General features: G+C 34.6%; 1 protein-coding gene across 3 annotated transcripts in view; it reads right to left on the bottom strand.

Annotated features, from left to right (window-relative positions):
* The window catches only part of LOC149779581 (integrin alpha-PS1-like), a 169,138-nt gene that overhangs the window by 58,280 nt on the left and 95,876 nt on the right, over window positions 1-14,982 (bottom strand). For all 3 annotated transcript variants that reach the window (XM_089940326.1, XM_089940327.1, XM_089940328.1), the window contains 5 exons: window positions 14,428-14,538; window positions 12,112-12,316; window positions 10,343-10,578; window positions 5,352-5,440; window positions 1,282-1,577 (listed from right to left, as the gene is read on the bottom strand). In XM_089940326.1, the coding sequence (XP_089796452.1) occupies window positions 1,282-1,577; window positions 5,352-5,440; window positions 10,343-10,578; window positions 12,112-12,316; window positions 14,428-14,538 (937 nt within the window). The remainder of the gene's footprint in view (window positions 1-1,281; window positions 1,578-5,351; window positions 5,441-10,342; window positions 10,579-12,111; window positions 12,317-14,427; window positions 14,539-14,982) is intronic.

The raw sequence follows: 14,982 nt of genomic DNA, 5'->3' as shown, positions 1-14,982 counted from the left end.
TTTGGCAGCTATTGGAAAAATCCAACCACTGTGTTACAGTGGGGTTTCCCCAACATGGCTGCAATGCTGATCTTATGTTCTTTAACTGGCAATGATTACTAGAGTTATATAATACAGAAATTCCTCTATACAAAAAAGCTAATGACATATATACCTCTACAAATCTTGAAAAATAGTCATCAAATGAAAGTTATGATCATTTTTACTTTGTAATTGTATTTGTTAATTTGTAAATTGATAAGAAACCAAAAATGGCTTTTGTTCAAGATAAAATTACACTTTAATTTGTTGTGTATATTTAATTGTTTGTTTGTTAGCTTTAATTTTTTTAAAATTTCATTACATGCTATTGTAATGTAACACTGTATGCTGGACTTGACCTTGTCCAAAACAGAGTTCATTTCTGCTTGACCTGATTGATTTTTCGTAAATTTTTAAAAAATTTAATTTTATGTAAACAACTAACAATAGCATGATTATTCTCTATGTGTATCAACTTAATATCAGGATTTTTATTCAGGTAAAGTTGAAGAAGTAAATATGTTGATTTGGGTCAGGGGTTCTGGAGTTTCCTAAGTGAATTTTACAGGCTATTGTTTTGTAAGTAAACAAAGCTCATTAGAACATTCTACAAGGTAATTTTCCATTAGGTAATGGTTTTTTTAAAGAAAATGCTAATTGTGACCTGAGGTCAAGTAGAGAACTATATAATCTTGTAATTGTGAGGACTTGGTCATTCGTGCTTTAACATTTAGCACTTTCAAGTTGAATTATATTGTGATCAGTTTGGGCTGAAATGTATTTTCTTCAAATTACTGAAGCCAAGTGATTATTTTCTCTGGAAATACAAAAGTGCTCTGATAAAATTCTTGGATAGAGACATTCACAGGAATTTATACTGAATTCAAACCTGGAATTATATTTCTGTGATTCAACAAAAGACAATAGCTACCACAGACATATCATCGACTTCGGCTTGTGATATTTTTTGGACTTTAACTGAATTTTATTCAAGACTTTAAATTACTAGGACTTGTGTCTGTAAGTCTTGGATTATTTTGGTATTTAATTTGCAATACCATAAAATGTTTTTTTCTCATTTTCACTTTGTATTCTAGGGAAATAAATATATTTGTTAAATTTTACAAAGCTTGTTGTCTTTCTTTCTTTTTTGTTCCTTATTTTAAGAGTATGGAAAGGTAACAAATTCTACACCAAATATTCCTGTATATGCATTTTAGAATGAAATATGAGAAAGTCTGATTAAATGTTTTGTCTCACCTCTGTACAGGTTCTGCAGTGAACCTGAGGCAAACTTTGATCTCCACACAGAACTTGTCCTTCACTCCATCTGCCAAACAGACTTTAGTGTCAGTCATGTTGATGCTGCTGGGGGACACAGTGATGTTCGAGATGAGATTAATGATGGGCCGTGTACGCAGAAGGGCGACCTTGTCTACTTCATATGCACCAACAAGAAGGTCAGGGTATGAGTTACTGTCCATGTCCAAACCACCAGAAAGAGAATATCCAAATGTAGTCCACGGTCCTCCTGGTATGTCCTTTGCATAGATCCGCTGAAGAAAACAATATAAACTTGGCAATTACCTGTCACCGTGTTTTAACTTTTTGTAAATGAAAGTTTAAAAAAACACTAAAATGACACAATTATTAGCAATAATAAAACTATGCATCACAACCAGCTTTTTTATATCCTAGATATTATAATGAAAATTTATTTCAAAGATGTTATTGACTATTTTTGGCATACAGTTAAAAAAAATATATTTGTTCACATCCTCATAGAGTTTTTGCTTTAATGTATCAGTTTACATGGACAATTTTATGCAAAACCTTCAAAATGTAAATTTCTCTTGTGTGCATTCAATAAGCATCCATAGTTCATGACATAAGAAGCCTTGCCATATGTCTAAATTAAACTAAGGTGTTTGCAAAGTGTGTAGTTTTCATTTCTCCGGCTGTATGAATAAGTCAAAATGGGGAAAACAAGGAACTAGACCTGGAAACCACACATTCCACAATGACCATGTAAAATTATATCCAAATATTGGACTAGAAGAATTTCTTATGATGCACTCAGTGTACCAATTAACTTTGCAGTAAATGCGTCTCATAAAGTGATAGAAACACAAAGGCTAACATAGATTTATGAGAATGAAATACAGATCAGTTTGTTTAGTAGTGCAGATCATGATTTTTAATAACTTTATCCGCCTAAACAATCACTGAACAGTATAGCTTGCAGATAAATGCACTTTTGCATAGCTATTGTTTGTGTACTTTACTTAATTTATCTTACGCATAGTGTTCAGCGACTAGTGTCATGTGAAATATTTCATACCTCTTTCTAACCCAGTCTGAAATATTGCAAATGCATTGACAATATCTACTGACTAGGAGTTACTCATTTATGCAATAAATATCATTAATATTTATTGTAGATAACTTGTCTGTGGAGTAATAAAGTAAAATGTGTAGTTGTAATAAATGGTTTATTCGTAGGTGGCTTGCTAGCTTGGTTGCCTGTATAGCAGAATGTTGCCAGTGTTTACCTGTACAGTTCGATTTTATACATCATCAGCAATATAAATGGACAGACAAGTAAGATCTGCAATATGTACCTTTCTCTTACATACAGCTAGGGGAAAAGCCTTTACTGGATGTTTACTACTGTATACTCTCACTTATATGACTGGTCCAATTGCAAACTGCAAAGACCCAGATTTGCCACTGCATAATGCACCAGCATATCTGGGTCTTTGCAGTTTCTTAGGAGTAATCAGTATAACAAACAACACAGACCCTGATCTTCTGGCTCATTATGAAATGCCAGATCAGAATATGTTGTTTGCAGTTGGACTCGACTTATAGGTGAGTATATACGGTATATCTTGTAGGGTGCATATGTCTGTCATGTGTGGGCAGGTTTATTTTAGTCTGGTCAAGACATATAGGATTCACAGGGTAGGTACATATGTTAGTCCTTTGTGGATGTGTATATTCTGTGTGGGTGCATATATTTATCCTATGTCAATGACTTATATTCTATGTTGGGACATGCTTGATGCTATGTGGATGTAACAAACAGTGTAAAATTAAGTTGTGAATTGACGTAAAAGTTGTTTTATTGAATGAAGCAATGACGATGTAAATTTGTTCATGCATTGTTGCACATTAAATGTTGCAAATACTATTAAAATATGTTTGTGCGGGATATTTGCTTACCCCCTTCCTTCCACACAGATCAATAAACAGGACTATAGTAAACTGCTATGGCCAGTGTGTGACACAGTGACGTAATTTTTTGAGTGAAAAGAGCAGCACATTGTTAAAAGCATCTACAGTGACCAGGGCTGGTGCAAGTTTTGTGCAAGCAATGTACTGGCAAAGGGAGCTGTTGTCAAAGGGATGCCAAAACAGACAAGAAAAGAAAAGGGCCACAAAGTCAGACAAGGGTGCTAAAATGTCTGGGCTGGCCTGAGGCAATACTGTGCCCTGTATAGCAACAGAGACATAATACAGTAATCCTTTTCTGTCCAACATCTGCCTAGCACACAATCTCAATGCCACAACTAATCCTGCAGCTTTTAATGGCTTGCTATGAAACTTTGTCAATATTATGGTCACAACCTTAAGATCTACATATTGGCAAATCCTTTTGCACAATTTTTGGTAAAACTATTTACTTTTTTGTCTTGTAGCATTGCATGACACAGTTTCATTTGTGTAACTAGTCCTGCAGCATTTGATGGATTGCCATGAAACTTGTTTGTTGTTGTTGTTGGGTTTAACGCCATTTTTCAGCACATGATAGGCTATACATGGCGGCCAGTATTAATGGTGGAGGAAGAACCCAGGAAGACCCGGAATGAACCACCGACCCACGAGAAGCTACTGGCAAGCTTTCTCACATACCCACATTGGCTGAATCCGAGACTCGAACCGGCGCAGACAGAGGTGAGATGGCAGTGATCTGTAACGGAGAGCGCTTTAGACCACTCGGCCACTCGGGGCCCCTATGAAACTTGGTAAAAATTATGGTCTTCACCTGAATATGTAAACAGCCACAAATCATTGTACAGCTGAAGTCTTTCTTACTGCTGCTGAATTTTATGTCTTGTAGCTTAATGCAGTACATGACATGCTCGTTTTGAATGGGTTGCCATGAATGTTCCTAAATACAACAGTCATGATCTAAAGCTGTACACATCATTACTCTGCTCCCACAATGCACAATTTCTGTTAGAGTTACTGCCCTTTTGTCTTGTAGCTTAACTCACTGAATGACACAATCTTGATAGAGCAACAAGTTCTGTACTTTCTTCTGGATTGCCATGAATTTGGAAAATATTAGTTATCACCCAAAGATTAGAATATCACCAAATATTAAGCCGTCTCAAAATGTTCAATGAATCATCCTGTAACTCTGTACATGTACAGTCATTATTTGATGTATATTTTAAAAAAATCTCATAATATTTCCAATTTGTTAGAGTTATTCCCCTTTACGTCCTACAGCTGAATGCAGTGCAATGCAACCTAACTAATGCATTATATCTGGATAGTTTCATTTAAGAATTACTGTGAAAGTTAGTACATATTGTGATCATCAACTAAAAATACAGTTTTCTGCTCCCACAATCTTTGTAAAGGTTGCTATCCATTTTCTACTTGCAGCAGACTGCAATGTATAACACAATTTGTGAATGCAGCTGCTGTTGCAGTTTATCATGGACTGCTGTGAAATGCACATAATGCTCAACAAATGATATGCATACTGAAAAATCCATTTTACTTTTACTTGTTTAAATTCAAGGAGTTATGTCATTTCCTTTTACAAATGGTCTCCTCTCAATCATTGGCTAGAGGACGTGGAAGGTGGGGATATATTTACATGAACAAATTTCTCGCCATTCATTTATCTTTTTGTTGAAATTATTTTTCAATCAATACACCATGATAGTAATAGAAGACTGACATTCAGGAGTGACATCACACATAATAGCAAACACAGCCTGAATAAAAAAGGTAATGTTGTCTGTAATGTTTGAATGCTCTAATACTTTATTGATTTTTGTAGCAGATTTCAGAGATGTTGTGGGAGTAAATTTTACCAGTGAAGCAGATATTTTATTGACGCAAATTGTTCTATAAAAGGATGTGAAAAATTTACTTTTTCAAAACTTTCAAGGTGACCTTAAAAAAGTTACAACAGTAATAAAATAATGAATCTCTATCATTATTGCAAGATGCAAATAAAAAAGTATACAAGACTGTAAATGTTGCATAGGGATACATGGAAAATTGTTACAGAGACTAAAGTGGCATACCTGGGAAAATGGTTCCTTCAAGCCTTTCAGAGAACCATGGAAGATATAGACAGCGCCAGCTCCCTCATATGGTGCACCTACAGCAATATCTGAAACACAAAAGGAACAAATAGTCTCGAGATCACATGCCTGGCTGAAACCTGCCTAACAGCCAAATGTAAGAACAGTTGGCCAAGAAATATAGGTCAATAGGATGTTTTCTGTGGAAACTGTTTTCAATACCTGTTATAAAAAGCAACTGTTTTAAGGTTTCCCTAGTTCTTATATCTTCATCCAAATATCTCAGTACACATCAGCATCACCTGTACAATACTAGCTAGGTCTCTAGCTCAGAATACTTTCTGTTAAACTTTGTACAATTCTGTTAAGTATTTTTTCCCTGAGATATATTTGTTCTACTGGCTGTTCTTGTTTTGGTTTAATGCCATTTTTCAGTACATGCTTACTGGCTAAAAAGAATTTCTAGAAATTCAAGAAGGGAACATTTCCTCCTTTTAACTGTGGGCTGCTGAAATCATCTTTGATCCTATTCAGAGATGACAAGATTTTAACAGTAAATGCTGTGGTAGACATACTGGATGTCAACTTGGCACCATCTTCATTAGGGCCAACAAGGCATTATTAGAAGTCTTCTGGTGGAAACCTCAAGTTTATATCAATTTCCAATTTTAAGGCTCAACCACAACAAGATTTTCAAGCTGGATGCCATAGTGGCTATATTAGATATCAGACTGGAACATTTCTATTTAGTATCAACTAGATGTTATAAGACGTCTATTGGTGAAAGCACAATGTCAATATGACCATTCTTCTAGGAGATATAGTGATAACAAGACTCTCAAGATGGCAAATATAGCAGTAATATTGGAAGTTGGATTGGCAATATTTTTGTTATGATCTTTAGAAATCATAAGAAGTGTTTCCATGCTGATATGAACATTCCTTCAGAATAACTATTGACAAACTTTTCAAGATGACCACCAAACAAACTGAATGTTTAACTTGCACCATGAGGACAAACTTGGCATTATAACAAGTTCTTTAGTAAATAAAAAAAACATGCTGATATGATCATCCATTAAGGAGCAGTAACGATAACGATATTTAAAAGATGACTACTGTTGTGGCCATTTTGAACATAAGACTAAAGCCATTTTCATTGTGGACCAACTATACATCATAAGAGGTCTCTTAGGGAAAACCTCATGACATTATAAGAAGTCTTTCTGTGAAAACCCATCTTGATATGACCATCCATTCTGGAGGTGTAGTGACTATTTTCAAGATGGCAATTGTGGCAGCCATACTGGATATCAGACTGGCACCATTTTCTTTTATGAACCACAAGACATCATAAGAAATCTTTTTTGTGAAAATGCCATCTTGATTAGACCATCCACTCAGAAGGAGTATTATAAAAAAAGTTTAAATAAGGCCATTCTGGCCAAGTTTTTAGGAAGAGTATAGCAATAACTAACCTGTACTAACGGACAGACAATGGTCAACAGATGACAGACAACACAACACACCATCCTATGAGCTAACAGACAGACAATGGACAACAGATGACAGACAACACAACACACCATATCCTATGAGCTAACAGACAGACAATGGACAACAGATGACAGACAACACAACACACCATCCTATAAGCTAACAGACAGACAAAGGACAACAGATGACAGACAACACAACACACCATCCTATAAGCTAACAGACAGACAATGGACAACAGATGACAGACAACACAACACACCATCCTATGAGCTCTACTGGTCTATAACAAGTAGAATTAAATATGTGAAAACTCAGCATGAAAATTTAACATAGGAGTAAAAACATGCCTGTTAAATATTATTTGTCAAAGTGGTGTTTGCATAAACTATCCGAAACAGACAGACAGTCAAACATAAATGACCAAAATAAGACACCACTTTGTAAATAGTGAGGGTATTAAAATATACTTGGATTTTGTTAATCATTTTTTTCTTGGAGTTCAACTGATAGGAATGAAAAATTCTCAATATGTGCCACCTAACAGACCTTTCTATTTTTGTTTCCATAGGTGCAGCCATATTCATATCATGTGACTGTCCACCATTAAGGTACTGATTCACCTCTGCAGTTAGTGTGAAAGATGATTATTTCTGACGTGTTGATTCTGAATAGCAGCAATTATCTCGAGCAGTCATGTCAACAGAAAAGCCTACGAGAGTGGATAAGTGATGTGTCATAGTAAAATATAAAAATCATTTCAAAAATACAAATGATTAGCATGATCAGAAAGTTCATAAAATATAATCCCTGGGCAATGTTGATTAGGTCTTCTTCCCATTTATTCCCATTTTAGTGGACCAGATTGATTTTATTGTTGTTGTGGGGTTTAACACCATATTTCAGCACATGATAGGCTATGCATGGCGGCCAGTATTAATGGTGGAGGAAGAACCTGGGAAAACCCCAGGAAGAACCACCGACCCATGAGAAGCTACTGACAAGCTTTCTCACATACCCACATTGGCCGAATCCTAGACTCGAACCTACGCAGACAGAGGTGAGATGGCAGTGATTTGTAATGGAGAGTGTTTTGGACAATAGGCCACTTGGGACCCCGGGACCAGATTGAGCCAGTTCTTTAAATTTCAGACATGATAAAGTCACCCCCTGGATTGAATTACAGACCTACTAACATTTTGGTGCAGTGAGAGGGACACAGGAGTGACCGTGATATCTGATTTTAGGGCAGAAAGTCACAAGACAGAAAAGTCACAATTCTGATTTTCACAGTTATGAAAGATGTGTAGGACAAAAAGTAACAAGGCAAAATGTTACAATTATTTTTAATCGAGTTATGAAAAAGACATATGTCTACAAGTTACAATAGGGCTTACGTAATTCTGAAGTCTTCTTACAACATGAATTAGGATTGATTTGTCCTATTAAATCCAATTTTTATACACTATTCATTACAATAAGTCTTAACGACTATATATATATATATATATATATACACACACACACACACACACATATAGTAGTCCCCCTCTTATAAGGCCACCCCTATTGCTGCAGGGATGTGGCCTTATAATGAGGGTGGCCTTTCTAGAGGGGGATGACAAATGCGAATAGTAAATACATATGAAGAAAGTCACAAGTACATTTAATTCTAAAACAATTCATATTTTCATTAAAAAATCACATGCATGTTGTGAAATAAATGTAAAACAAACTGTTTCATCATTTTCAAAAGAATGTTATGAATAACCATTGATATAGTTTTAAAACTGTCTTTATAATCATCTTACAGATCACATCATCTGTTGGTAACATTCTAAAAAACAAACAAGTCTCGTCACAATTAAAAATATCCATGCTATCATATCCCATGCATATAAACATTCAAAAACCTTGTCATTCAAACCAGGATAAAAACATCTCTTGGCTCAAACAATATTCCTTTTTCTGTCCATTTCACCTTCCCACTTCTGCAGAATTGTTTCCTTTTATAATTCACGATATTGTTTATTGGAGTCTTTTTGACATCAGTTTTCTGCAAGGATCCTCAAACCCTCCCTTTTGGTCAGTTGAATTACTTTCACTTTCTCTTCTAAACTGAGAAGTTTTGTTTTCCTCGATGATAAGTTGATCTTTTTGCAGTAAGTTATTCATGTTGCCAACTACAATACTAGTAAAATAATTTTTTATGCATCTAAACAAACTGCCATGTGTTTTTAAAGGAAGTGATCTTGTCATGTGATTCATTAGTTGCAGTCTGGTACCCTATTGTTTGTATACATTTCTTTACACTAAGTGAAAGAAGCCAAAACGGCTTTGATGTGTACAGTTAACATCATGCAGATTTGACCTCGTGGCCATAAGGATTTGTAATCTTGACAATTATTGTCAGTTAAGTAATATCCACAATTATCAAAGTAAACAAGCTCAAAATCTTACTAGGAGAAGCCATAAAGGCTAGCAAACCATTTTCCTGCTGACTTGTGTATTGTACATCAATGCTGCCACTTCTCAGCAGTTACTACTGTTCAATAATTGTAATCTTAACAATTATCAGAGTGACTAAACCGGACATCTTATGATAACACAGCAGTAAGGCTAATCGGATTGCATGTACTTACCCTTTTGTATGGATTACAATTTGAGTCTTTCTCGACTTTATGGAATAAATGTGGCTTCTTGTGAGGCATAAATGATATAATATTAACCTTTGTGGTACATATACTGTAGTCAACACTTCTTTCAGTTAGGAAAACCTGACATCGAGAAACAGACATCGGATTACTTAACACACATTATGAATAAAATACCGGTTCTGGATACATATTAAAATAAAATGTGAACACTTGTGAGGGGTAAATTTTATATTATTGCACTAATATCCTGGCTGCTGGTTGTGTTAGCCAGGTGGTATTTCATGAGGGGTACTTTTTAACACAAACTTGTCGGTGCCAACAGATTCTGGCTGTAATGAGCGGGTGGCCACTGGTCGGGGGGGGGGGGGGGGGCTGTTTAAGAGGGGGACTACTGTATATATAATGGGAAAAATGAGTCTCAAGACAGGTCATCTTTCAGTAGAGGACAAAGAGAAATCCATTAAATTGATCAATTTGCATAATTACAAATACGCCTTTAAATTAGAATATATTGCTTGTGTAAGTTTCATGAGATGAATTAAGAAATTTAAAATGACTGTGTAAGGTTAACAGATTATCACAAATAGTCAAACTTACAAAGTGTGTAAGATTAACAGATTATCATAAATAGTCAAACTTACAAAGTTTACATGGTCAGTAACCAGGTTTAATTTTACTTTAATGGCTGATGCTATTGCTGACATCTATTGGTGAGGAGGAGATAATAATGTACTAAGCACTGTCTACAGGGGAGATCTAAAAGAAGAATTGCTCATGCAAGCGAGTGTAAGCACATTTGAGAAAATTTCATTAAGTATTTCTTTCTACAATTCCTACCATTAAAGCCATCTCGGTTGAGGTCACCAGCACTGGTCAAACTGTGTCCAAACCTTGCATGCATACAGTTAAATACTTTGCATTCCTCCTGGCTCATGCTTCGACTCAGGATCTTCTGTGGTGTAGCAAACTTATTTACTGTTGTCCCTTTCCATGTGTATACAAAGATGGCACCACCAACATTCTTTGAAGCATCATTGTAATAAAATGGACTGCCAACAATAAGCTCATCCAAACTGGAAATCAAAGAGCCAGACAATTATTAAATTCAAATAGCATTTATTTTCCTGAAAATTCGACATGTATGCATGCATGCATGCATGTATGTACGTATTGCATGCATGGATGCATGTATGTACGTATTGCATGCATGATGTATGTATGTATGTGTGTGTGTGTGTGTGTGTGTGTATGTAGAGGATTTAATTTCAGCACGTTCCTGGCTATACAGTAATGTTTAAGAGTTATGATCGCAAAACATAAAGGTAAACATCGAAATAAATGCAAACGTACACTCTTGCAAGACAAAAGATGCATGGTAATGAAGTTACAAAAAATTTATAAAAAAAAACATGTAAAAAAATAAAATCCATAAAATAAGGCAAATAATTTATTTTATAAACTGCATTGTTCAAAAGTCTAAGAATTTCTCTCATGATACATCACCAACAAGGTTCTTTATTGAATTCATATACAAAAAAAAAACCCTATCTCACAAGGTAAAAGTTGACATGCTTGACAAGAATGTGTTCAATTGTCTAGGGGATCCTGGCATGCTGTTGCACTCTGGGTAAGGTGAACCCTTCTGGAGGTATTCATGGACAAGGTATGTATCCTTTATATAATACCACTTATCTTTGTGATTTGTTCCATATGAGGCCTGACACTAGCCAATTAAGTATCTGATGATCGAAAAGTTTATGTGGGAATTTTCATTCCATTTTGAAAAGTTAATAGATAATGCTGATTTATATAATACTGAAACTCACAGGAATACTGCATTAAAATATCAGTGACTACAGCGTAGCTTTGGCTGCTTTATCTGCTCTTTGATTATACTTAATACCAATCTGAATAGGCAGCCAACAATACCTGATACTTTATCCACATTTTCTGGCCAAATCATATTTTTAGCAAGACTTGAGATATTCCAGAAATTAATGTGTGAGCTAAATTTAGCACTTTTGATTAACAACTTAATATAACCCATTTGCCAAAAGCAACTTGATCTTTGAATATCCTTACATTCATTTTATTTTATTCCATCTTCCAATTAGTTTTTGGGCTCTAAAACAATTTTTCCTTTCATTAATTTATTCAAAATTCTACAAAAATATGGCTAAAGTAATTTAGCTTCAGTCTGTGACAAAAAATTTGCATCATTAACTATTACTGAATTTCCAGGGCCTTCATAAGTGGAAGTCCAATAATGCCAAAGTTCCTGCCACTGATTACATTGCGAGAACTGTGGCAAACAAATGAATCATTACAAAAAAGGACTGTTCTTTTTGTGAACATCTAACACAACAGTCAAACCTCGCATGGCTGAAAGTGTTCAGGACCAAACAAACAGTTTGGATTTTAGAGGTTTTCCTATTAAACCTGTTTTATGGAATATTTATTTGTATATTAATTTTGATAATTTCATCCACATGTCCATCCATACAAATAAAGTTATGTAAAAACATGTCACAATTCTTGCAAAATATTTACATTATATATATATATATATATATATATATATATATATATATATAGATATATCCTACCCATCTCCATTGATGTCAACTGCTATTATCTCATTTCCAAATCCAGAGAATGGAATTTCACCACTGATGATCTGATTTTCCTGGTACTGAAGCTGATTAGAAAGGGTGAAGAATACAATTTGTCCGACATCACGGCTACGAGGGGCACCTGTTACTATGTAGTAAAGTTTTGTATTGTCAAATGTACCACCCGCAACAGAATAACCTGAAAAGGATAATGTATCATCTTACCAACAAGTCTCCACAAGTGATTTCTGGAGAAGGTTACATGCAACAGAGAAGCAGTTTGGTGGCAGATCTGCAATATTTAATTGCAAGACATGCGATGCCAAAAAGTATGCAACAATGGTTTTAACTCACTGAAGAGTTCACAAAGGAAAATAATTTGTCAGAGGTTCTGATAGTAAAGACTGCACTCAGTTTCCTCCTTTTAAATACTCAGTTCTTTTATTTCTGAGTAATCGCTAAAACTGATATTTTCAAGTTTTTAAGCAGCAGGTAATTCCTAATTAATAAAATATATATTTAATTAATCTGAAAAATTCTGCAAACTTAAAGCAGGCAGCGCTGTTTTTTGCTGTATGATTATCAGAAAATCATAAACTTTCCATGGTATAAAAACATAGCCTTCTTACTAAAATTGTATATATATATATATATATATATATATATATATATATATATATATATATATATATATATATATATATATGTTCAAACATAATGTTAACAATCCAAGGGTATATGCTTGCTTGTTCTGTTATTGAAATTCAGCTTGGGGGATCCTCACATCCACCTTCTATAAATCAGTTTTTGAACCAACAATGTCTTTCATTTCAGTAAAAGTGTGAATTGTCAGATTGCTAGAAAAAAGTTTCTGTTACATATTTTCATATGTTGTTTGAAGCAAAACTAATATCAATGCATTGGTAAAACAATGATTTGTCTCTTCCTTAGGTGACACATCAAGTAATGCAACAGGTAATTTGGTACAGTGATGCAACAGATAATTTAGTACAGTGATGCAACAGATAATTTGGCACACTGTTGCTTCAGGTAATTTGGTATAGTGACACAACAGGTAATTTGGTATAGTGACACAACAGGTAATTTGGTACAGTGATGCAACAGGTAATTTGGTACAGTGATGCAACAGATAATTTAGTACAGTGATGCAACAGATAATTTGGCACACTGTTGCTTCAGGTAATTTGGTATAGTGACACAACAGGTAATTTGGTATAGTGACACAACAGGTAATTTGGTATAGTGACATAACAGGTAATTTGGTATAGTGACACAACAGGTAATTTGGTATAGTGACACAACAGGTAATTTGGTATAGTGACATAACAGGTAATTTGGTATAGTGACACAACTGGTAATTTGGTACAGTGATGCAACAGGTAATTTGGTACAGAGAAGCAATGGGCAATTTGGTACAGTGATGCAACAGGTAATTTGGTACACTGATGTTTCAGGAGATTTGGTATAGTGATGCAACAGCATGTGATTTTGATTTTTTAAACATAGCTTTAACAATTTTTCAGTCATATCGCTATGATGTCTGCAGTGTGGCAGTTTATAGTGATGTCTAGCACTGGGGCATCATGCCACAAACATGTAGCATGATGTCCCACCCAGTCACATTATCCTGACACCAGGCAAACCAGTCCTAACACTAACCTTTTAATGCTGAGTGCCTAGAAAGGCAGCTGTTAGTACCATTTTTAAAAGTTTTTGGTATGACTTGGCTGGGGTTCAAATCAGTGATCTCCCACATCCAAGGCAGATAATAATAATAATAACAACAATACCATACTAGTCTAAGATAAAAGAAATAATAATAATAATAATAATAATAATACCATCTGCTAGTCTAAGATATGATGCATAATAAATATTAATACAACCTGCTAGTCTGAGATTTAACATAATAAATTTTAATACTATCTGCTAGTCTGAGATTTAACATAATAAATATTAATACCATCTGCTAGTCTGAGATATTATACATAAAAATATTAATACCATCAGCTCATCTAAGATATGACACATGTTAATATTAATAACATCTGCTAGTCTAAGATTTGACACATGTTAATATTAATAACATCTGCTAGTCTAAGATTTGACACATGTTAATATTAATAACATCTGCTCATCTAAGATATGACACATGTTAATATTAATAACATCTGCTAGTCTAAGATATGACACATGTTAATATTAATAACATCTGCTAGTCTAAGATTTGAGTTAAGTAAGTCAAATAGTTGGTTGAGGGGAAAAGATGGTGAAGAAATTATCACTTACCAAGGTATGAGATTAGAGGGACAGGAGGGTTGTCCTTTTTGGCTGTGGGACTGAAGCTTATTTTTCTGTTTGTTCCCAGAACTGTACTGATGTTTGTTCCTGCCACTAAACCTATAATGGAAAAAATATTTATACTATTAGCAAGGTATATTCTAAGATGCATGAATGATGGACTAATTATGATTTTTAAACATGAATCCCTTGAAGGAACAGATGATCTACTGTTGGAAAATAATGTCCAGTAATTCAAGGTAAGACCATATCTTCATTAAACTGCTGAGTGTTGAAACCATTGTCATTATCTTTATGCAACAATGTTTTCAAATTAGCACTTGTGGTAGTTATAATGGATGTACGACGACCAGCACCTTTTTCATTTAAGACAAACATGACATCTTTACAAGAGCTTTTGTGGAAATCCAAAGAAATTTTGACCATCCATTCAAAAGTAGCAATAACAAGATTTTCAAGATGGCAAATGTGGCAGTAATATTTGACAGAAGAATGGCACCATTTGCATCTAAGACCAACTAGATCTCATAAGAATTTTTATGG

The sequence above is a fragment of the Sinohyriopsis cumingii genome, chromosome 17 (assembly GCF_028554795.1).
Source record: "Sinohyriopsis cumingii isolate HCF-2022 chromosome 17, ASM2855479v2, whole genome shotgun sequence".
Classification (NCBI taxonomy): domain Eukaryota; kingdom Metazoa; phylum Mollusca; class Bivalvia; order Unionida; family Unionidae; genus Sinohyriopsis; species Sinohyriopsis cumingii.
This window is presented reverse-complemented; position numbering and strand designations above follow the sequence as displayed.